The 25,322-nt window shown below is 41.0% G+C and overlaps 1 protein-coding gene across 6 annotated transcripts in view; it reads right to left on the bottom strand.

Moving 5' to 3' along the window:
• LOC124615286 (E3 ubiquitin-protein ligase Nedd-4) overlaps positions 1-25,322 on the bottom strand; it is a 211,034-nt gene that overhangs the window by 137,778 nt on the left and 47,934 nt on the right. For all 6 annotated transcript variants that reach the window (XM_047143053.1, XM_047143055.1, XM_047143052.1 and 3 more), the window contains exon 7: positions 11,116-11,249. In XM_047143053.1, coding sequence (XP_046999009.1) covers positions 11,116-11,249 — 134 coding nt within the window. The remainder of the gene's footprint in view (positions 1-11,115; positions 11,250-25,322) is intronic.

The following is a 25,322-nucleotide window of genomic DNA, read 5'->3' on the forward strand; positions in this document are numbered from 1 at the left end:
GATTGAATAACATCGGGGAGAGGCTACAACCCTGTCTCACTCCCTTCCCAACCACTGCTTCCCTTTCATGTCCCTCGACTCTTACAACTGCCATCTGCTTTCTGTACAAATTGTAAATAGCCTTTCGCCCCTGTATTTTACCCCTGCCACCTTTAGAATTTGGAAGAGAGCTTTCTCTAAGTCTACAAATGCTAGAAACGTAGGTTTGCTTTCCTTAATCTTTCTTCTAAGATAAGGCGTAAGGTCAGTATTGCCTCACGTGTTCCAACATTTCCACGGAATCCAAACTGATCTTCCCAGAGGTCGGCTTCTATCAGTTTTTCCATTCGTCTGTAAATAATTCGTGTTAGTATTTTGCAGCTGTGACTTATTAAACAGACAGTTCGGTAATTTTCACATCTGTCAACACCTACTTTCTTTGGGACTGGAATTATTATATTCTTATTGAAGTCTGAGGGTATTTCACCTGTCTCATACATCTTGCTCCCCAGATGGTAGAGTTTTGTCAAGACTGACTCTCCCAAGGCCGTCAGTAGTTCTAATGGAATGTTGTCTACTCCCGGGGCCTTGTTTCAACTTAGGTCTTTCAGTGCTCTGTCAAACTCTTCACGCAGTATCTTATCTCCCATTTCATCTTCATCTACATCCTCTTCCTTTTCCATAATATTGTCCTCAAGTACATCGCCCTTGTATAAACCCTCTATATACTCCTTCCACTTTTTTGCTTTCCCTTCTTTGCTTTCCCATATATACTAATACCCTGATGGGGCCTTTGTGAGGTCCCAAGTGACACCATTTTTTCAAACTGTTTGTGTACTGTTCACCTGAGGTGGGATGTGGGATAAAGCCTAGTATTTGCTTAAGTAGATATGTAATACTGCCTAAAAATCATATCAAGGCTGGCTGGCATACTGACCCTGTCAGTAAACTGTAAGGTGGATTCAATCTGATTCTGACGCACCTTGCTAAGTTTCGGATGCGGGCACTTTACTGCACTCTGCTATCCAGGTGGGTGTGTAAAGGGAACTGGACCATGCAAAATAGCTAATCTTTGTATTAATATCACTTCCTCCAGCAGTACTTAACAGCACGAGAGAGCTTAGCTTAATTTTCAGAATGCCAAAAACATACAATGTCTACTAGGCAATTCAGTGTGTAGATTGCGATTTTTGTTTTCTGTTAACATTTATCAATAACTGACTACTTTATACGTATCTGAGTAACCTATGAAGTAACTTTTTATTGTGAAAGCCATGCGTAGGACATAGTTGAGGCCAAATTCAGTGAAGCAGACGTTATACGACATGCTTTAGATAGCACCAGTTCAAGACTACTACTTAATTTCATACTCAACAAGCCACTGTATGATGTGTAGGGTGGATAGTACAAGTAGTGGTATTAGTTTTCTCCTCTTTCTGTTCTATACACAGATGATACAAAGCAAGTAAGATCTGTTTGTTCACTGGTACAGCTCTGTATGAGTAAAAATACTTCAGATTTAGTGCCATGGTTATTACCTATATTCTATTTTTAAACCATATTCCTGTGTAAGATTTTGTAGTACAGTCTATTGAAATGTTTTCACAATAGGTACAATATATTTAAATTACAATACTTTACTGTATCAAGTACACCACTGGTACGTTTCAGGACCTGATCATTTTCACTAGACTGCTGTGGGAAAGTATCTTTGAAAGATGTTCAAATATTATTATTAATGTAAACAGACAGATAAAAAAAATCTCCTCGCCAAGCGGTGGCAGAACATGCACATAAAAGACAATTATAATTATCCAAGCTTTCAGACACTTTCTACAGGCAGAAGGGTTGAGGGGGAAGGAAGAGGTGTGAAGGAAAATGACTGGAGAGGTCTAGGAAAAGCATCCGATTTCAGAAAAGTCCCCCAGAACTGGCATCAGGGATGACTTACTGAATGGTTTGGTTTTGTTTCGCTTTAGGGTACAAAAAACTGGGTCAACAGCCTGTGCATCATTTGCTAAAACAGCTGATAACTCAGACAGCAAACCCAAGCGGGAACGTAAACAGTTAAAAAATGAGCATTCCATCAGGAAGTGACAGACAGTTAAAACTTGGGAACAGTGTGTTCAAAGAGGTCGGTGGGGTAGCGCCACTTATCAAATGACGATGGCTGAAAAGGCAGTGCCCAATCGGCAGCCTAGTTAATATGACCTCCTCCCGGCGGGAGACCCGAGAGGAGGTCATCCAAGCTGCAGGGAGACGCTTAATAATCCTGTGCTCATTCTCGTGAAGGGAGGACCATTGGCGATGCCAAAAGGGACACCACCTCGTGATAGACAGCAGTACAAAGATCATCGGAGGGAACATAGGAACTCGTGGGCTGAGGTACGTGGACTGCAGTCTTGGCAGCAGCATCAGCAGCCTCATTTCCTGGCAGATCAAAATGACCAGAAACCCACAGAAACATCACACTGGCTCCACCAAGAGTGAGCAAGTGACAGTTTTCCTCCATTAAGGGATGGACAGCGTACAGCACACACAGACTTTAAAGGGCATTGAGTGAGTCTGAGCAGAGGACACAATTGAAAAGGCTGTGTCGCCAGATGTACTCTGTGGCCTGATACAGGGTAAAGAGCTCAGCTGTAAACACTGAGCAGTGTGCCAGAAGCCGGTATCGAAAAACAAGGGTGCCAATGACGAAGGCACACCCGACCCCACGGTCGGTCAGAGCCATCAGTGTATACAAAGGTACTATCGCGAAGTTCCGCGCGAAGGTCGTAAAACTGACGGCGATAGACCTAGGCTGGAGTACTGCCCTTAGGAAGCAAATGAAGGCCAAAGTTAAAACGAACCACTTCACGAAGCCACGGTGGTGAAGGGTTCACACCCACCAGGAAAATTGCAGGTAGTGTTAAGTTAAGCAACCGTAGAAAGTGCTGAAAGCAGACTCCACAAGGTAACAGACAAGAGGGACGTGCCTCATACTGGTGATCAAAAGAATCACCAAAGGAGGAGACATAGGGTGGGTGGCCATGCATGGCAGACAAACGGCATGCATACCTACCGAGGAGAAAGTCATGGCGGTATGACAGAGGTAGTTAGCAGTTTCAGCATACAGACTCTCAACCAGGTTAGTGTAAAAAGGGCCCACGGCCAAACAGATGCCATGATGGTGGATACTGCTGAGACGGTGTAAGGGGGATGGGCATGCAGACGGATGAACAAAGCACCCATAGTTGAGTTTCAAACAGACAAGTGACCAGTACAAACAGAGGAGGATGGTTCAATCAGCATCCCAGGAAGTACCATTGAGGACATGTTGGACACTGAGGAACCGAGTACAGTGGGCTACCAGGTAAGACACATGGGAGGACCAAGAGTGTTTCCTATCGAGCATGAGCCCCAGGAATTTCATAGTTTCAATGAACAGAAGGGCAACAGGACCAAAATGTAAATATGGTGGGAGAAACCATTTGCGCCACCGCAAATTCATACAGTGTGTCAGTGGAAAATACAGATGGTTTTGTCAGAGGAAAGGCAAAAGCCATTGTCGATGCTACAGAAGTAAAGATGATCAAGACGGCACTGAAGACACCGCTCAGACAGGTCCGTGGAGAACTGCAATAGATGGCAAAATTGTCAACAAAAAGGAGCCGGAAATGCCCAGCAGGAGACAGGCCATTATAGGGTTAATGGCGACAGCGAAGAGGACAAAGCTCAAGACGGAACCCCGAGGCACACCATTTTCATGGATAAAGGTGTCCGACAAGGCAGAATGCACACTCACCTTGGAAACTCAGTCTTTTAAAAATGCCTAAAGGAAACAGGGCAGGCACCATGGAAGCCCCATGCGTAAAAAGAGTACGGAGGATACCAGTCCTCCTGCAGGTGTTACAGGCCTTCTCCAAATTGAAAAACACGGCCACAGTCTGGTATTTCCACAGAAAAACATTTATGACATGGGTGAACAAAGTAATGAGATCGTCACCTGCAGAAAGACGCAATCAAAAACCATACTGCGCATTCGTCAATAAGTTGTGAGACTCGAGCCACCATACCAGCGGGGCATGAAGCATACGTGCCATCACCTAGCAAACGCAGGTGGTAAGAGAGATGGGGCAGTAGCTAGAAGGAAGGTTTCTGCCCTTACCGGGCTTAGGTACGGGTATGATGGTTGCTTCACACCAGCGTCCAGGAAATGTGCCCTCTTCCCAGATGCGGTTGTAAGTGTTAAGCAGAAAGTGCTTGCCCGCATGAGAACATCTGAATGTGGACTGTGTCTGGCCCTGGGGCGGAGGATTGGGATCAACTGAGAGCATGACCTGGCTCCCTCATAGTAAGACCGACATTGTAGCACTCGCAATTCGGAAAAGAGAAGGGTATCGCCTGAGCCTCCCCTGCTTGTTTCCGATGGAGGAAGGCAGGGTGACAGTGGGAAGAGCTCGAAACTTCCGCAAAATGGTGGCCCAAGATGTTGGAGATAGCAATATGGTCCATAATGACATTATCAGCTACACTCAGGCCAGAAATTGGGGAATGGATCTTGGTCCCAGAGAGCCGTCGGAGGTTGGCTCAGATGACAAGAGGAAGTGGTAGAACTGTTAAAAGAATTAGTGAATGAAATCTAGCTAGCCCTTTTGCTATCCCAAAGAACGTGATGACACTCTGCACGCATTTGTTTATAATGAATGCAATTTGCCATCGTAGAATGGCAGTTAAAAATGTGGAGAGCATATCTTTGTGCGCCAATTGCATCATGGCATGCCTCAGACCACCAAGGGACTGGGACACGACGTGGTAAAGAGGAAGTGTGGGGAATGGAACATTCTGCAGCAGTAAGGATAACATTTGTGAGATATTCCACCTGGTCATCACACCCATGAAAATCTTGTTCTTCAAAGGTTGCCAGGGAGGAGTACAGCTGCCAGTCAGCCTTAGGAAGCTGCCATTTGGGCATGCACGTGGATGGGGTACGAGTCAGAAACAGATAGCACACGGGAAATGGTCACTCGAGTAGGTGTCAGAAAGAACAGACCACTCAAGACGAGGGGCAAGCTGGGCATTGCACAAGGATAGGTCCAAATGGGAATAGGTGTGCAAGGTGTTGGAAAGGAAAGGGGGTGCTCCAGTGTTAAGGCAGAAGAGGTTGAGTTGGTTAAGGCCAGCCAAGAGAGCACCTCTCTGACAGGTCCTGGGAGAACCCTAAAGGGGATGATGGGCATTAAAGTCACCAAATAGCAAAAATGGGGAAGGTAGCTGCCCAATAAGCTGAAGGAAGTGTGCCATGGTGACATCGAATGATGGAGGGACATAATTTGTACAGAGGGAAAAAGTTAGGCGGGGAAGTAAAAGGCATACTGCAACAGCTTGAAGACTGGTAGTCATGGAGATGGGTTGACTATGAATGTCATCCCGTAGGTAGTACGATGCTCCTGTGAGATGGAATGCCGACCTCAAGAGGAAGATCAAAACGCATCGATAAACAGTGTGAAAGCTCAAAGCGGTAATGAGGGTGCAATTTTGTTTTCTGGAGGTAGAAGTACAAGGGGACACTGCGATGCTAAAGGCAGCCGTAAATCCTCTTTGTGGGACCGAAGGCTGCGAGCGTTCCATTGGAGGAGAGTCAAGATGAGGAAGAGATGCAGGAGCGTTACCTCGGCGGCCATCGAGTGACAGCCAGGGAAGAGTCGATACTATAGGGCACTAAAACAGGAGGATCTCGCTCCACAGGATCCACAGAACCATCAGCTTGCTTGTGTGGATGGTCCTTGGAGGACAATGCTGCAAAACAATTGTCGGTGCTTACCGGCGACACAGAGGCTGGCTGGGATAAAGTATCACGTGGCGACACCACCGAAGAGGGTCTTTAAGTTGGCGAAGCAGAAGACCGTTTGCCTTTGGTGGACTTCTTCGAGCCCTTCCGATTAGAGGAAGACTCGAGTGTGGTTTGGCTGGAGGGATGGAGGAAGTCTTCGTTGAAGTACTACTCCTGTCCTTTCCTGCCAACCAGTTGTGTAGCTGGTGGCTTAACCCCTCGAGGCGAGAGTTTGACAGCTTGTTGCGCAGCTGGACGGGGGGGAAGGGGGGTTGGCTATGGTACCTTGACACTGGACAGTTTCACAACCTCATAGCTGAACTGGAGGCCGCATGTCTGCACGGCCATGTCCTTTGTGGAGCAAGGGGTAACAAGAGCAGAATAACATGTACCAGAGGGGAGAACGCAGGGACTGCGACTGCCCAGTAACTTTCAAGTGACTGGGTAAGGCATGTTTTCCTTTACCTGGATCTCTTGAGCAGCCCACTCATCAAGATACATGGGGCATTGCAGTTGATACACCATGGAGGAGGAGGTGGACATTCGCACTTCGTGCGCATCCCTACCACAGGTGAAACATTTGGCCGGGTGTCGATAAGATGTTCTAGTGCGGTTGAAACGATGACACTGGTAGCAGCACATCAGGTTTGGAATATACGGCTGGACTGTGATAATTTCATAGCCTGCTTTGATCTTTGACGGAAGTACCACTCTATCAAAGGTCAGAAAGAGTGTGGATGGGCACTAAGGAGGAATCTACCTTTTTCATTACGCAATGGACAGCAATGACACCCTGATCAGAGAGGTAAGATTAGATTTTGGTCTCGGTTAGACCGTCGAGCTGTCTGGTGTAAATTACACCACGGGAAGAATTCAAAGTTCTATGGGCCTCAACACGAAGAACACTGCAGAAACGAGGCAGCAAGCAGTTGTTGTGCTTGAGAATCAGAAGTGGTCTCCAAAATCAAACTGCCATTCCGTAAACGAGAGTAGGATTTCACAAGGCTGGCAATTGCATCAACACCTTTCTGAATAATAAGTGGATTTACTGTGACGAAGGACTGACCGTCTTCAGTATGTGAGACCACAAGGAACCATGGTGAAGTGGGACGGGTCTTTGAATCATTAGCCTCATTATATTTACGTTTTGTAGACGCTGATTGGGAAGACGATTGACTCATTGTGAGAAAATCCCCCACAATTGCCAGCGTCTCCGATGGCGTGCTCCTTCCACCTGGGGGCCCCTTCATAAAGGGGCTCACCCGCCTCAGGTGACTGTTCACACCTCAGGTCACACCTCTCAAACTCCTGACAGAGGGACCAGTCGGCAATTTGGGGAGGTTGCAGCTCAGGCAATCACCTCTCCCTGGGCCTGGCTTGTACCAGAAGGTATGTGTGAACCCAACCTGTCGACCCGGGGCTGGGAATTATACGTTACCCAGTCACCTGTTACGTGTCAGGCGTGTGGGGCCAGCTTTCTGGAGTTCACAGTGAGGAAGAAGAAAAAGAGGAACTTCAAATGCCGAAGTGCTGGAAAGAGAGGAGAAGAGAAACAAAGAAAGGAAAAGGGAGCGAAAAATGAAGGTGAGACTGTTCTTACATTAGTGACAGAATGCAGAACGTTCCCAATAACATCCTAGGTATGTTCCCCAAGGGAGGGGAAAAGAATAGCAAGAGGATAGACATGCAGCACGGAAGGGAAAAAATGCTGCAAAGGCTGGGGACCCGTGGTAGCCAAGCATGAACCCGCTAAGGAGTGGCGAGCCCCCTGAGGGTTATCAGATGGGATGAAAAGGAAAAACTCCTTGTTGGGGAGTGTACCAGACGAGATTTGAAAACCTGTGCGCTGAAAGGTGGAACACGGGGTAATATGTAAGAAGAGATTACTGTTAAAACAGCGTGCACTAGTTAGAGTGAAAAGTTAAATGCATTGTATGTAACAGAGGTGGGATGGGAACGGCAAAAAGTAGACAGGTAAGAAAATAAAAGCTGCAGAAAACTAAAATGGAGTAAAGAAAGGAGTAGGTACTATGAATAAATGTTGAGAAGGAAGAAATTAATGTAAATTAAGGCCAGGTGGGTGGCAAGAACCAAGGACATGTTGTAGTGCTGAACATGGCCACAACTATGTCCTACACATGGCATTCACTATAAAAAATTACTTCATTGGTTACAACAAGACCTTGGTTCTCGCCACCCACCTGGCCTTAATTTCGTCCGTTTCAGCATTTCTACGGAGTACGTATTATTTTCTTCACTCCATTTTAGTTTTCTACATCTTTCATTTTCTTACCTGTCTGTTTTTTCCATCCCCCTCCCACCTCTGTTACGTACAATGCAGTTAACTTTACACTATTTTTAACTCATGCATGATATTTTAGCAGTAACCTGTCTGGCCTATTACCTTGTCTTCCGCCCTTAAGCTCCAAGGGTTTCAAATCACATCTGGTGCAGTACCCAATAATCAGTCATTCCTTCTCATCCCATTGGGTTAGTCTCCCCCAACATGCGGTTCTGGATAAGTTTTCCAAAATCTAACCCTTTTCCTACACCTCTCCAGTTCTTTTCTTCCTCCCTTCTTCCTTCCCCCTCAACCCTTCCGCTGGAAGGAGTCACTGATTCCGAAAGCTTGCATAATTATAACCTCCTTTTATGTGCGAGTTCTGAAGCCACTTGGCGAGTAGAGTTTTGATCTATCCAATTACATTATATTGTCAAATATGATTATTACATTTTATACATATGGAAACAACTGAAAAGCCTTTGTGTCTATGAATGTAGTCCTCAATTGCGATAAAACTAATTTCAGAACATTTGGAGATTCTAGGTACTTTCTCAGAACAAATACTTCCTTTTCACTCTTTACAGACTGTATTACTATCTCAGACAATTGTTCATTTTTCACTATGCATTTTGATGGTTCACACAGTCATCTTCAGTTGGAGCATTGTGTTGTTACATTCTTGGTTTTGATATACAGCACAGATGCCTTTTCACAGCTCTACACAACATCTGGAATGTAACAACACAATTATGCATCTCAAGATGATGGCCTTTACAATTGGACCACTTAATGAAAAATAAACAAGTGACTGTTCCAGTAAAAAAATTTTATTCATATTTATCAACAGTCACAGCACTCATGATGCTAACCTTTATGGATGAAATATTCAAGTTCAGATTGCTAAATTAATTTCTGTTGTAGACACAACACATATTGCCACTTATCTCAACAGGGGAGCCATAATAATTGAACATCATAAACTAAGTGAAATGTGTCTAGAATCTAAATTTTTGAATTCTATTGAAATCATTGTTTATTACAAGAAATTTATGTCATAGCATAAGGACTTCTGATTGTGACTACTTAAAGAACTATTGACCTAAACAAGAAGAAAGTGCATCAGAATAGTGGATTCCTTCATGGTACAAATGGAGGAGTGAAGCATCTTCATATCAGCACATAGCAGAAGGAAATAAGACCCTCCATCACCATCAAAAGAACTTCAATGGCTAATTACTGTGTGAACTCACTTTGCTAATATCAAAACAGAGCTACAACTACAACTTGTTTAAATAAAAGCTTTTTAAATAGAAGAACTTAGTTATTCAGAATACAACTAATGTTGATCAATGGTTTATGAGACAATGGCTATAACATACTAGACTGACAAATTGTGATTATGTTTATGGAGAAAAGACAGCATTATTGTTGTGATGTAATATTATTAACACTACAATGGTAATTGTAGGCAATGTTTTGCTAAGTTCCATGGATCCCAGAACCTGTTACTCAACCTCAACATAATATGGTCCACCAAATCTCTGTTCCACTGAAGTTATTCTCAGTACATACATCTTTGGGTTATTTCAATGATTCTGGGTCACTTACATGCACCCAAGTTGTTTTCTTAGCGTTCTCATCTCACCTTAACTTCTATGTCAGTGTTGTGTCAATGTTTGTTACTTCAAGCAATGGGCAAGTGACATTTTTCTGACCTGCAAATTAACAGCATTCGAAAATCTTAATGACTTTCAATTCATTAAGAAATATCATCATATGCTGCTGGTGAAGTTCCAAACTGAGAAGTGAATGCGAGACCTGTTTGTGTAGTTATGATGTGTTGTTAACAGACTGGCAGAAAAGGAGACAATGTATGTACTTCTCACAATCATCTGCTTGTTCATGATGAAATCCATGGAAGCAATCATGAAAAAGCTTACGGTTTTATCCAGTTATGATGCAAGAAAACAGCAAGAATATTTTACAGCACTTATTTAACCTTGGTTTTTCAGTTTATTCTATTATCACAGGTGGTAATTTATATGCTTCGCAAGGTACTGACAGGGGTCAACACAAAAACAATTATGCAGAGGAAACAGAGCCACTTGATTCTTTCTGGAGACTAATGATTTGCTGTACAGGGTATAGTAGCTATAGCATTTTGTATCATAAAGCTATCAGGTACATTGTTGATCACACTCAAAAGGCAACTAAAATGACAATAAACACACTACCACTGCTGGCAATAAAAATTTTCATCACAGTGATGGTAAACTGCATGTAAAATGTTATGCAACCCAAAAAATGAAAGGAAAGTCAAATTAATCCGAGCAATGTACCACGTTAGTCAAGGACAGTTTCTACAATGAAGCAATGTCTTACTACTTCTTTGCCTATTACATTAATTACTACAGTCTGCATGGCCAATGTTACAAGCAGCATTCAGATGATGATGATGATGATGATAATAATAATAATAATAATAATAAAAACAATTTAAATTTTTTCTCAGTATTTGCAAGATCATAGGCTGTTCACATCTGCAAATCCACTTACACTTAGAAGGAACAATTCAATAATATAGTGGCACAAGAGGCTTCTTCGTACACACTAAATATAGAGCCAACTTAGGTACAGCTATGCATAAAATCTACATTCTTTAGTGTTTATAATACGCCAAACTGATTAGTCCACTTACATGACTTTAGGAGTAAAGGATGCACTCACTAGATAGCAGAGCCATTGACAGGAACACATGAGGAAGAGACAGAAAACCTGCTAGCACACACTGTGCCCACCCCGTATGATGTAGAGACAGGTGTGCTCACATGTGCATGCATCTTTGTACTCTAGCTCAATAATAGATTTACTCCAAAAACTACCAAGTTTTCTTTCTCTTTCGTGTGTGCCTGTTGATGAAACAATACGTCTGGTACTCAGTGAAACTCTCTTTTACTTCTAAATTACCCACATTCTATCAGAACTTCCCTACATATTTATGATTACTCCGTTTCTTTTTCAGAGCAAAGAAACTTACGTGAAGGTGGGTCGTTCCCACTGAGTTGAACGAGCAATGTGGTTTACGTAATAGGTGCGACCATTAGCATCCTGGCGTTCTTCCCATCCTGCTGGCAGGGGAGGCAGTTGTTCCGAGTTCTGCGAGAGTACCGACTGGAGACAAAACCAAATACACATCAATAATACATCACAGAATGGATTTGTCATATAGGTGCCCCTGTTAATAGTAGAAACCGTCTACTGGTGTTTTCTAATGTTACAGACTTATGAGATTTTTTTACCCAATGGAACAAACACAATGTCTGAATAGCACAGTGCTGTTGCATAGTGAATTACATTTTACCTGTACATGGAGACAAACAACATATAATGCATGACCACTGTTAAAATAATTGGAACATTTTATTATTTCAATTTTTTAACTCCCAGTTTATATTTATATTATTAATATGAATAACATGAGAAGTCACAAGGTGAAAGACAGGTGGTAAATACCTCCTCCTATACATGAAGGGATTCCTAGGATATAAACAGGGAAGGGAAGGGAGAAGGGGGAGTTTCAGGTGATGTGGATGATTTAAAAGGTCAGCAACACAAGGTGTGGGTGCTGTGACGGGCTTGCGAGGTCATCCGTGCAAATAGTATAGAAATTGTTTAGTAGTTGTATTCTGAAGTAGAAGTAGGGGTACAGCAGACTGGATAGTTTTTTGGAGTTGTCTTTGGAATGCTGTTCCAGTTGGAGTACAGCAAAGGCTTCAGTATGAAAATGGGATGTAGGAAACAGACTGCATAATAGGAATAGCTGTTCTGGGATGCTTGTGCCACAGAAATTCGTTTCTGTAAAACTAAGATAGTGCGGTAGATGTATTTGCAGAAGCTAAAGCTTGGAGGTCTTTCTGAAAGAAAAGTGACAACTTTCCTTCCCTCCTGCTTGTTTCTCTCATCTGACAATCCCTCACCCTTCAGTTAGGCAGCAGCACTGGGATAGTGTGTGTGTGTGTGTGTGTGTGCGTGCGTGTGCGTGCGTGCGTGCGTGCGTGTGTGTGTGTGCGTGCGTGTGTGTGCGTGCGTGTGTGTGTGTGTGTGTGCGTGCGTGTGGGAGGGAGGGGGGGGGGGGGGGGGGGGACATGGGTGTCGTGCTTGCATTTGATGTGTATTTTTTTTTACTCTGTCATGGTTGCAAAATACTGACAAGTAATTTTTGAAAAAGTAGTAGAAGTCAGCCATTGGGACTATTAGTTTGGGTTCCAGAGAAATGTAGGAACTCTGAAGACTCATCTCAGTAGATGGGTCGAAGAAAGGCAAACCTATTACTTATAGCATTTGTAAACTTGGGGAACACTTTTGACACTATTTAATGGAATACACTTTTTGAAATCCTGAAGGCAGCAGGCATGGAAAACAGGGAGCAAAATTAAAGGAAAGCAGCAGATGAGAATGGAGTGACAACAGGTTATAACTACTCCGCAATTTTATTCAGTCTGTACAACAAGCAAGCAGTCGAGAAAACCATAGAGAAATTTGAAAAGGAATTAAAGTTCAGAGAAACAAAATAAAAACATACCAGTTTGTTGATATTATAATTCTGTTGGCTACAGCAAAGAATTTGCAAGAACTGAAAAGAATGGATAGTATCTTGAAAAGTGGTTATAAGATGAGCATCAACAAAAATATAACAAAGGTAATAGTCAATGGAACGTTGTTGAATCAAATCAGGTGACTTTGATGGAAGTAGATTAGGTATCGGGACACTAAAACCTCTCTATGTATTTTGCTATTTGGGCATCAAAATAAATGATTATGGCCAAAGTAGAGAGGATATAAAACGCAGTCTGGCGATAATAAGGAAACCATTTTTGAAACCAAGAAATTTATTACTATAAATTTAACAAGGGAGCCATACCACACCTGGATTTTTGTAATTTTTTATATTTGTGAAACATAACTTCGTCTACATACTTCTGTTGGTTTAAATTTTCTGTATAACATGACATGCAGCATTAAATTAGCTCATCAATTAATACTTTCATGTGATTTACCTAGTTTGCAAGATGGCAGTCATACATGTAAACAAGAGGATCATCATGATGTAAAAAAATAGTGTATGTATCTTTCTAAATTTCTAATCAGTAACATTTTCTATAAGATAGAAACAAATTATTTTTCTTAGTTCATCCAAAACCGTAAAACTCCATCTAGTCATTTTTAAAGTATTATGTAGCCTTCAAGATAATAGTTTATTCCCAAGTCCTAAAAATAGCCAGATTCCGGTCTTGCACATTTTGTACACACAAATAAAACCTACAGTCACGAGACTCAGTCATATGAAATGTTTGAAGACTTTCGAGTGATTTCTATAAGCCAAATTAATAAACATTTTAACTGAACTTTGTTGTGATTAGCAAGAGTCTGGAACGTTAACATCACTGAAACTAGCTATTTTTAGACACAGGGTGATACATATTATGGACCAGATAAATTGAACAACAAAAATGTAATCTTTTCCGTAATTAATTACTACAGGACAGGTTAAGTAAGAACTATGACTTTTTCACGCAAATATGAGCTGTATTTTGTGCCACAACTGAATATTCAACTTTTCCTCTGTGACTGTTGCTGTTGATACCGGTCTGGTTGTAGTGAAGAGTAACTGTGTTAGTGAAAACTAAATTGAGGTTTCATGTATATCTTTGAGCAAATATCATCCCACACTCATTTTGACTTCCAGCTTCACATCAGTCAAGAGTGGTACTATCTTGGAGACAATATGAGAATCAGGTCAGTATCGCCAGTCATGAATGCCAGCATCTTTTTTTCTTTCTTTTTTTCTCTTTTCTTTGTGTGTTTTATGCTTGACGGGTATGCTCATGGAACATGAATATTTGTTTAAAAATTTGCACTGCTGGGAATTGGACCCACACTGCCCTTGGGAGAGGCGAGCATTCTAGCAAGCAGTCACACAGCCCATCGAAGAACTGCCTTAAATTTTAGTGAATTAAAGACACTCCAAAAACTTCAAAGTCTATTGTCTCGAGACTTACTGAGAGTTGCATCGAAGTGCTTTGGGCAGCTGGTATTTGAGCTCTTAACTTCACGTACCACAAACATAAAAAAATTATGAAAATCTCCCTGCGTGATCTTTTAAGTGTTAGGAAGACTTTTCTGAAGGTATTTATATTGAGTGTAGCTCTGCACAGATGTGAGATGTGGAGAGTAAGCAGGTAAGTCAAGAAGAAAACAGAATATTTTTAAATTGGTGGAACAGAATAATGTTGCAAATTAGATCAGTATATAAATTAAGTAATGATCAGGTACTTGAATGAAATAGGGAACAAAGAAATTTGTGGCACAACTTCACTAAAAGAAAGGATTGGTTGATAGGACACATCATGAGGCATCATTGAGGAATTGCCAGTTTCTTAATAGGTTGAAGTGTGTGTGGGGGGGGGGGGGGGGGGGGGTTAAACTTTTAGAGGGAGACCAAGAACTGAACACAGTAAACAGGTTCAAGCAGATGTAGGACAGAGTACTTATGCAGAGATGAAGATGCTTTCACAGGATAGACTAGTGCGGAAAACTGCACCAAACCAGTTGTTTGAGAGGGTATTAATTCGTACCCCAGCTACTTTAAAAAGAAATCTAGCAACCAGTTACCAATATGCAACCAGAAATTATTAAATACAATTTTTCCTCAATAAATACATGCATGGGAACAATATATGAAGCAAAAAGGAAACTGTGTAAAGTAGAACTATAATATCCCTGGATAAATTAGAAAGTAATTAATTAGTAAAAGATTATGCCTCACATTTTAGCAATATCTTTCTGTACACAGCTGAGAAATACATAGCTTCAGCACAACTGCAAGACCTTTTATGTTTAGTAACCTCATATTTCTATTTTAATATTTCACAATAAGGAATATTCAAACAGGTTCCTCAACACCACAGCTATGCTCTCAAACTTGCAGCTTCTTTGTCAATGCACCTGCCAGTGCATGACAATGGAGGAGAAGTGCATGTGCAGCACCCCTCCCCCTAAAAACACACACACACACACACACACACACACACACACACACACACACACAGACAGACAGACAGAGAGAGAGAGAGAGAGAGAGAGAGAGAGAGAGAGAGAGAGAGAGAGGGGGGGGGGGGGGGATGGAGGTGTGTGCACGAGCTTTGACAAAGCACTCATTTTTTAAAGCTGAACTACTCCATTGTTCTGACATACATATACAAGCAGAAACTACTACTGATGATTAGTGGCAGGAGAGGGGCAAGTACTTAAGAGCTGTTCTGGTAGAAAGGCTGAATTTATCAATTTATTCAGCTAAAAATCAGCAAGACTGGTAGTGGCCACTGCAGTCTCTCAATAGCCTGTTTCTTGGAACATTTTTCTCTACCAGAAAAACCTGTAGCTTACAACATGAATCTGTGCCAACCAATTTTGGTTTAGCTTAGAACACCTTGTTCAACATATTTTATGTTTGGGAAATGGCACGAAATTTAATAAATCTAGTGTTTTGTACATTGTGCTTCATAGCACATTTTGTTTCTGGTTTGGGGGTTTTATCCTGTGTGTTGATGGAAGAAATAGATTTACTGACCAGTTAATTTTAAAGCCTTACTTCTGAAGCAGCACTTCAGTGATAATTTCCCCACACTGTCTGATAATTTAACTGGATATAAATACTTTCAGAACATTGATCCTTCACACTGGAAATGAAAATTCTGAAAATAAAATCAAACATTCTGGCCAACTGCATAAAGTATTGCTGGTTATGTATACATCTATAACTCAAACATACAAAATTTAACCACAGCAGTTGTATGAGAATCTGAACTTTTCCAGGCTTCTATTCAGGTGGCTGTGTTGAAATTTGATGTTTTGATGAGTATCATTTCATCATATTCTGGCAAAGTGTCACGACTGGGAGGCCATCTCTACCTATCCTTTCCCCCAAGCACGTGGTTCGCTGACATGTGGTAGGGAATGCGACTCACTTGACTCAGTCTTGCCCAGACATAACACGACTTCATAAAAGTCTCTCTAGCAATGTCTCAATTTCCTCGCAGTGCTACAGGAGGCTCTTGTCTCAACTGTAGGCATTTGTGCTTCACAGTTAAAAGCTGGCCATAGTGCTGCTAGTTTTCAGGGAGCTTCTTAAGCTGTCTCAACTATAGTACATTTTTATAGTATTCTCTAATTTTTAATTATGCTGTAATGACCAAACTGCAAAAAGTAAATAGATAAATGTTGTTTTCTACTTGTAGATGCTTGTGTAAGACAGTGTTTTCTCGGAAATGTATTGTCACAAAATATAAAGATGTAATGATCATTTTTAACAATAAGTATATAACACTTAGATGTTACCATAAAATATTTCAGTGGCTACACTGTTTTCAACTTATTTGTCTGTTTTAGTAGCGCTATAAAACAATAAAAGCATGGAATGATTCTTAGTTTCATCAGTACTTAATTGCTGGGTGTATTTTTGGCATACAGCTGCTGGTGCAGGGTCTACACCAAACTTCACTGCTAGCCCTCACCTCTGTTGACAAGATTTTTATTGAGTCTTATCTCAATTTATTCTCTGATGATTCACTCCCTAGGGCCTCTCCCTCTGCACAACATTTTTGCTTTCTCAAATTCAAATGTGTGTCCCTTGTTGAGGCTGTATTCTGCCATTGCTGATTTATCTTTAGGTTCCAGCTGTATGCATCGAATGTGCTTGACACAGTGTTGCAAGATGCAGCACTGTGTCTACCCAATGCACTGCCAGCTACACTCGCAAAGGATGCTATATATACTGCACATTTGCAGTTGTTGGTTGTCCTTCACCAAGACAAGGATATCTTTTGTTTTTCATGGTGGTTGAAAGATGGCCTTTATCTTGTGTTTTCTATTAATTCTCACAATTTTGTCTGAGGGACGCTGAGGAGTTTAGAGGAGATGGCAGTAAAATCTGCACAGCTCAAACCTAAAGACTTCTTCAGTTACATGGATAACACATTCCTTCATAGTTAGATGCCCTGAATGAGCTCTTGGATCACCTGAACAGTGTCCATTAAAACGTACAGTTCACAAAGGAACTAGAACACAATGGATGTCTTCCAATTTTGTACATCATAACACAAAAACAGGCAGATGGTACCCTAGCACATGCAGTCTGCAGAAAGAGACCCACATTGATCTCTATCTTCATGCAACAAGCTGTCATCTGGTGCAGCAGTGCACTGTTATAACAATACTAGCACATAAGACGTGCCATTTGCAACAGACAGTTTCCCAGCTGAGCAGCAATACCTTAGAGAAGTGTTTTGTCAAAACAGGTACAGTGACACAGATCAGATGTGCACTGAAAAAAACAAATGATACAGCCATTCGCAAAGAAGAGGTACAAAAGAGGAAGGGAAACTCACTTTTATGCCCATCTTGGGCCTTTCTCAGCCAAAATTGCAAGAATCATCAGAGAAAAAAAGCACCTAGTCCATCTTTTGACCAACCGAAAAACAAAACATAAGCTTGGCTCAGTGAAAGACAAACTGCTAATACCTAGTATATATCGAGCTCCTTGTGAGTGTGGCCACAAACACTGCCCTGCCAAGTTGTGACATTATATGGAACTGACAATGTGCCAAGCTAGGGGCTTTTCAGAGAGAGGATAATAAAAGAATCAATTGAGATAAGGCACCATGACCGTCTTGTCAACAGAGATGAGGGCATGGAACTCTGCACTAGCAGCTATCCAACAACAATGCACACAGCAGCAGTCAATGGCTCACGAGTCTCGTCTAGATGTAATGCACTTAGAGTTGAACAGTGGTAGGTGACCCTCACCGCAGTATGCTGAACCTCACACCTTGGGGAGAGACGGCCAAGCAATTTCAACACCCAATCAGAAGAGGATGTGAGTGACACTCGAGGAAAGATCACGGAATTTCGACATGGCCACCTGGATGGAAGCCCAAGTCACACACTAATCAACTCTTGTCAAAATTCTTGTCTACTACAATGCTAATTCTGTGTACTACAATGCTAATTCTTCCATAGTACTAAAATCCATTTGTCACTTTCATCATACGCACCACACATGTACATGCGATCTCAAAAAACTGGCATGCCATAACCACTATCAAGACCAAATCTGAAAGGAGGGTCATCAATGAAGTACAACACTCGGCACTGGAAGCATGTTTATTACTGACATCAAAGTATTCTCCTGGATGGAGAGAGCTTTCACTTATACAAATACGTACAGTCACTGAATATACAGACATTAAAAGCAAGAGATTCCTAGAAGCTTCCAGAAATGATTAATATCAATAATAAATAATTGCTGGTGGTTTTGTTTCAACTGGTGACCCACAGCACACCATTCAGCAACGCTAACCACTACGTCTCACTGTATACGCCACAGTTCACAGCATTGCTCCCTCTCCTGAAGACACAGTGACCCACTGTTTCAAAGGCTCTCACTGTAGTTGACTACATCCAAATCTTTGCAATCAACTGGGTCTTCAGTTTCCTTGAGCTAGAAGCCCCCCGTGTCAATCTGCGCCTCAGGACTGTAGTAGGGCTTCATACGGAGAACATGGATGACATCTCTGCACTGTTGTCTTCTTGATGAAGGGTCATAATCCTCTACTTCATGTCACGTCTAACAAGTGACGAAGTAGTGCTTTGGTAACTTTCTAATAGTCCCAATTTCCACACAGAATAAAAGTCCGTACCAAGTCTGCCAGGCTGTATCTCACTGGTTGGTGCTTGGTATTATAGCACACTGACTCTCTCTTGGGTGTCCAGGCTCTGTATGCAAGCCAGCTGTGTTGCTTCTTTGGTCCTGGTGATGACATATTTCACGTAATCATCTTTCAGTATCATCCAGTTGCACCAAGAACAGTGTATCCGTTGTCATTTCGGCTTTGTGACCAAGGAGCCTAACAAATACTGAAGCCTATAGTGTCTTGCTTTGTCGTGTTGTATGTGTGTGTCATGATGGTTAGCATTTTATGCCAGATTCTGTTCATCGTCAACGTACATCAAGAGCAAATTTGCCAAAGTCTTAATAAAACTTTCTGAGAGGCCATCTGTCTGCAGGCAATAGGCAGTTGTCAATTATCTCTGATACCAGTCTCAACTGGAAAATTTTTCTCTGATCAGAGAATATTACACAGGGTCCTCTGTGCTTCAAAATGTCCTCTGCAAGGAACTTTGAAATTTCTGGAGCTTTGGCTGTTGGCACAGTTTCCGTGGCTGTTTAGCAAGTGAGGAAGTTAGTGCATACTACCACTATCATCGATTCCCATTTATTGACTTCAGGAGCCCCTCCAAGGGGTTGACTACAAACTAAGGAATGGTGCTGCTGCTGTCAGTGGGACTGGTATCATGAGCCATGGAGGTAACAGCAGCGCATTCCTTGCAGTGGCTCACGAAGTCTGTGGATCAGTAGAGACCTGGCCAGATACCGTATTTACTCGAATCTAAGCCGCACCTGAAAAATGAGACTTGAAATAAAAGAAAAAAAATTTCCCGAATCTAAGCCGCAAATGAAATTTGAGACTCTAAATTCAAGGGGAGAGAAAAGTTTTAGGCCGCATCTCCAAATCGAAACAAAGTTGGTCCATTGTAATACGAGACACAATTTAGGTCAAATGAATGACGATACAACTACAGTAGTTTGGTTCGAGTCTTAAGCTTAGCAGTTAAGCTTTACCAGGTAGCCATTGCTATGCGTCAGGTGCTCCGTCCGTATTTATACGGGTACCCTTCCTTTTTCACGTGCTTCGTCTGGTTTGAATCGATTGCTTATTTTGCTTTGATCTGATAAGTGCCGTTTTCTTTGTGATAGTTGTTTACGTCACTCTAAGCTGAAAATGCATTACTGTACTGTGTCATGCATTGTTTGTCGCATTCTGATAGTGCATGTTTACGGCCTGTCACCGCTCGCGGCATGGCTTGCTTTTGTGCACGCTACCCCCCCCCCCCCCCCCCCTTACAATTTAAACAAAAAAAGAGAGGAATCGTCTCATTAGCGAAACAATGGCAAGAGACTGCTATTTGTTGTGACTTACACTGCTGCTTTCTTTGATAATGATTAACAAGAACCAAATAACAGACTGCGTATGATAGAACATGTTCTGAATGAGAGTTAGGCGAAAATTTTTCTCCGTTTGAAAATCTTTGCGGCCGCTTCTTTAGTACATCAAATTCTGCACAGAAATTAGAGTTATCTTAGATTTAAAAATCCAGTCAGTTGCCGTGCTCCATTTCTGACTGTATCACTACTAGGCATAAGAATAATACGAATATAAACACGACACGATATGTATATTCTTCGGCGTTTGCTGTTGTCTCACTCTAGTTTCGTAGTTCATTAGGCAGACAGGATTTAAATGAAATAGCAGCAAACACGAAAGAATACATGGCAAAATGTTTATATTCGTATTCTTTCTTATGGTGAAGAGAATACTGCAAGTGATTCACATTTCGTCAGGTTCCTATTAGCAACCATCTCTTCTCACAGGTAGGAAAAAATTCAGAACGTAGAGTTGGCCATATTGACAAACATCCCAAACAGTCTTGCCAGTCGGATTTTAGTAGTACATTGAAATTCTGCTACATTCGAAGATGAACAATACAGAATTTGTATTTACTTCGTTGGATAATGTATGAAAATGCAGTGGTCGATTCTAAGCTGCAGGCAGTTTTTTGGATTAAAAAAACTGGAAAAAATGTGCGGTTTGGATTTGAGTAAATATGGTACCTGTTTGATTCTGTCTAAAGTTCATAAATCCCAAATGACTGACTATTGGAGTGACATGGAAATACTTCCAGATAGCTGACCATAGATGAGGTGGGGTTATGAGAAACTATTTCTGCCCCTTCAGTTCACAGTTACTTTTATAAAATGTTTTGGTTGCTAACTGGAATTCTCCTTTGATTTGTTTTTCCTCCTCCATGGCCTCTACAGTTTTCAGAAACACTGGATTTTTCTTCTTTTCAGCAGCAACATCATTTAATGCAATGGTGGCTGGGATTTTATCCCTACTTCTGTGTTCTGCCGAAGGATTCCTCGAAAGGCAGATGGCATCCTTGTGTTTGCATCTATTTTTGTATACCACTATGATGTCATACTTCTGAAACCTCAGTGCCATCCCACTAGACTAACTGATAGATCCTTCAGGCTATTTAGCCAACAGAGTATGACTGTCACAAAAGTGACTAGTCTGCCAAATAAACACGGACAGAACTTTTTGATGGCCCAAACAACTGGAAGGCACTCTTATCAGTTGTGAAGTAGTTCATTTTGGACTTTGTGAGAATACTTTGGAAGCATAAACTATTACTTTATATGAAGGTAGTATCTGTTCCTGAAAGAACAGATACCATTGATGACCGTGCACCTTCTCAAGAATGAAATGATAAATCGACACCCTAGCTGCAAACAGGCACTGATATACATCATTGGGGACATGTTGAAAACATGTGCCAAGACCGGGACTCTAATATCAATGCCTGTTTGCAGCTAGGGTGTCGATTAAATTATCATTTCATAAACTATTACCTTCTGATGTATGGGGGTCAATACTCATGGCTGATTTATCTCGTGTACTCAGTCCGACAATTGTGACAGTCGTAGACTGCTGTATGTCTTCTCATATTTCCTAGTGAAAAGCAGAGACAAGGTCATGGAGATCTCTCACAAATGCCATTGAGATCAGATTCAGGACTCCCATCATCATACCTCTTCCATATGACTTTTTCTATTGCATGCTAACACTAAATGAATTTCTGAATTGTTGTGACATACTTTACCCGAAGAACTTGGTATATTTCTGCTGTGAATTTTGAAGTGTGAGATTTAGACGGCTTCTCTCATATTCAGATCCACAGTGTTGCTTAGGCCCAAAACATTCTGTGTGCGCAACTGTGCCATTCTGCCTTGACAAAGGGGGCCTATTCATCAATTTTTCTTGTACTAAGCAGTCTTTTGTTGATTGTCACCAAATGTTTTCTTCAGTTTGGCCTGTAATTTGCATCAGCTATTGAGCCTCCCTTCAATGTTGTTGAACCACTGCTTAGCTATGCCATCCAAGTAAAAGTACACATCTGTCAAACACTTCCTGTCAATCCAACCTATTGCATTTGGTGACTTGGTTGAATCCTGTCAAGTCAGTTGATCAGGTTCTGAACAGAATCTCCAGAAAACACTGATGCAAGTCTAATGTGCAGTGGACTTCAAAGTGGCTTGGAATCCATTGGTCTCCAGAATATACAGTCCTATTCACATAAAAGGCAAAGAGCAAGTGAATAAAATTTTCTCTACAAGACATTAGAAATGCTGCTGTTATTTATGTCCAAGATCTGTTAAAGGGGAGAATCAGCAAGTTATTGCACATAATAATTTTTTGAGCACAATTTTCGACATCCATATCTGCAGATGCATTCCACAGTACAGTGCCTGGAAGATGATACTTCATACCAACATTTACAATTTTCTGTCCTAGTCATTTCTGTATTGGTTGAGGAAAAAATGACTACAGACTTTTGCTGGCTCCCAAATAACTTTTATGTTATTTGCAAGATTCCAATCTGAGATCTACACTGATGACAGCAAAACGGCTGAACAGTCTTCCTCACACAGTTTCACTGAATTCCCCTACAGGATTTCATGACAACTGAGTCACCTTTCTTCCAAGTGTTCCCATTTAAGTTCCATGAGCACCTCTGGTACACTTTCACACAATTTATACCAACCAGTTATGATCCTAGCATCTCAAGTCTGAAATTCTTTGCTGTCTGTTGTCATCCCACAATTTTAATGACAAAATGTTTCTGTCATCTGGATTTTGATTTCCAGCACACTTTCTCTGATTAGTCTTCATTAACTGTACAAGTTCGTTATGCTTCTTCTGTTTGTGTTGAGAGGGACCAGTTTTGAGGATGAGGGGAGACAAAGATGAAGGCAAAAGAGTCAGAGTATGGCATCAAAGATTGTACATTTGTAAGAACTAGGCTAGCTTCAGCTCAGAGATGACAGAAGGTGCAGAGTGAGATTGAAAGATGGATTAGAAGAAAGACATTGAAGCTAGAGGGGATAACCACCCCTCAACTAACACAGCTCCCATTTTCTGGGCAGTCAAGAGCCCCCCCTCCCTGTCATCTTCCACAAAATGTTGCGTTTTGATGTCCTCAAATACTTATGAACAAGCTTTGCACACTAGCTATCATTTCCACTGCAAAACTTGGACATGTACACACCCAATGCCACTTACGTCCGCCCCACCACCGGTAGAAGTCAGAACATTTAAGGAAGGCTAACAAGTGAAACCACTGACATTGTTTACCGACTAGCTCAAGTTCTGTGTATGGCTTTTTGTATAGGTAAGTGACTGACTTTGTGATGAAGCAACCTGGGATAATTTTTCTGCCCCACTTGTTTTGCCATCTGCCTCCTTAATATTCATTTTTTTTTCATTTTAACTAATTACCATTAACATAAGTGAATATAATCTGCATTTCCATAAAAGAGAAAGGTAGGCCCTCAGTTTTTAAGAATATAATACCATATCTAATTTTGTGCTTAGTTTTATGTACGTAATTGATTTTCTAATTTTGGCTATTAATAGTATCTTTCATTGTAGGGCGTAATCAGTAATTGTTTCGTAACCTGAATTCTACTGTTGACTTATAAATAAATATAAATTCTGCAATAATTGTAAAATATTGGAAGACGAAATGCTAGTAATCTTAAAGTATCTATTTGGCTCTATTCAAAAACATGTTAGCAAAGCCAGCCTTTAATTAATTCCAAAGTAATTAACAGTTTTGTCAAAAGTATTGTTTACATAACTGTATTTGTTAATTTCATAATTTAAACAAATAATTTGGCTTAACCCCTGAAGTAGAAGAAACTGTTAAACAGAACCAATTTTTTTATGTATTCAGTTAATCGAATGAGTTGAGTTTTAATTGTAATTTCTGTAAATTAAACATCAAACAATGTGAAGTTTCAGTACCTATTATTACGAGGGCATATAAGGGCCCAATTTTTGGTCACGAGAGAGTCAGTCCACGGGCGAGTTTCAGACGAGAAACCAATGTTGATTAGAACCACAACAATGCTTCAACTTAACTATGAAATAAGTGTTAAACAACTAGGCCATGTGTAAAAACAATGACAGTGTCTGCTCCATACATATCTGATTATTCTTTAAGTACTGTGAGCTTTGTGGTTAGGTTTTACTGCTCTTAGATGTTCAACAGGAAACTATTGTAGCAGTATGTGCAGGTTTGCCTGCAAACTATTAATGAAGCTTATCGAAAGTTAAACAATAGTGCACTGGCCATATAACTGTAGCATCAGGGGGTTGTGAAAAGTGAAATTAAAGTACTGTGAAACACAACGTGCACCTGTCATCTACATTATTTACAGTAGTCAGTGCTGGAATCCAGAACCCATTTTTTCAGCCAGTGCAGCAACACAGTGCGTCGACAGTGGGGACAAAAAAAAATTTAAATAAAAGCAGGTGAACCACTACAACTTTCACTGTTGCCATTTTTTCTACTGTTATTTGGTTGCAGAAACCTATTCACTTTTTTACCTGAATACACATTCTTTTTGAAAGCCTGCTTCAGATTTTTTAATTTTGGATCAAGTTATTACAGCGTGCAAATTATTTTGACTCTCTGAATAAGACTTTTAATGGCACCTCTTTTGTCATTGCTGCTGTTGGTGGTTGGAGTTCTAAATGCAGATATCTGTGTGTCATGTGACTTTCCAAAAAAACTTACATTTTAATCTTCCATCAGCCTCTCTCTTAACTAAAACATCCAAGAAGGATATTGCATTGTCTTTTTCCATCTCCATGGTAAACTGGATTTTTGGATTTATACCATTCAAATAATAAAAATTGTTCTGAAATTTTACTGTGTGATCAAACCACAAATGTATCATTGACAAACCAATACCAAAAATCCACAAAGTAACAGCATGCTGTTAATGGGTATATACTGTACAGAATGCAATATGGTATGAATAAAATTATACCTAGCTGGAAAACTTATGTTTCCAGAATGTATTCATTAAATCTTACTTGCTCCTTGCCCTCTACAGGATTAGCTTCCACAGTTTGTCACTATCAAAACCACCCTGCATGCAGATGTAGCAAGGAAGAAAGAAGCGCAAAAAGCGATCATTTTGTGCTACACTTTTGG

The sequence above is a fragment of the Schistocerca americana genome, chromosome 5, assembly GCF_021461395.2.
Source record: "Schistocerca americana isolate TAMUIC-IGC-003095 chromosome 5, iqSchAmer2.1, whole genome shotgun sequence".
Taxonomy (NCBI): domain Eukaryota; kingdom Metazoa; phylum Arthropoda; class Insecta; order Orthoptera; family Acrididae; genus Schistocerca; species Schistocerca americana.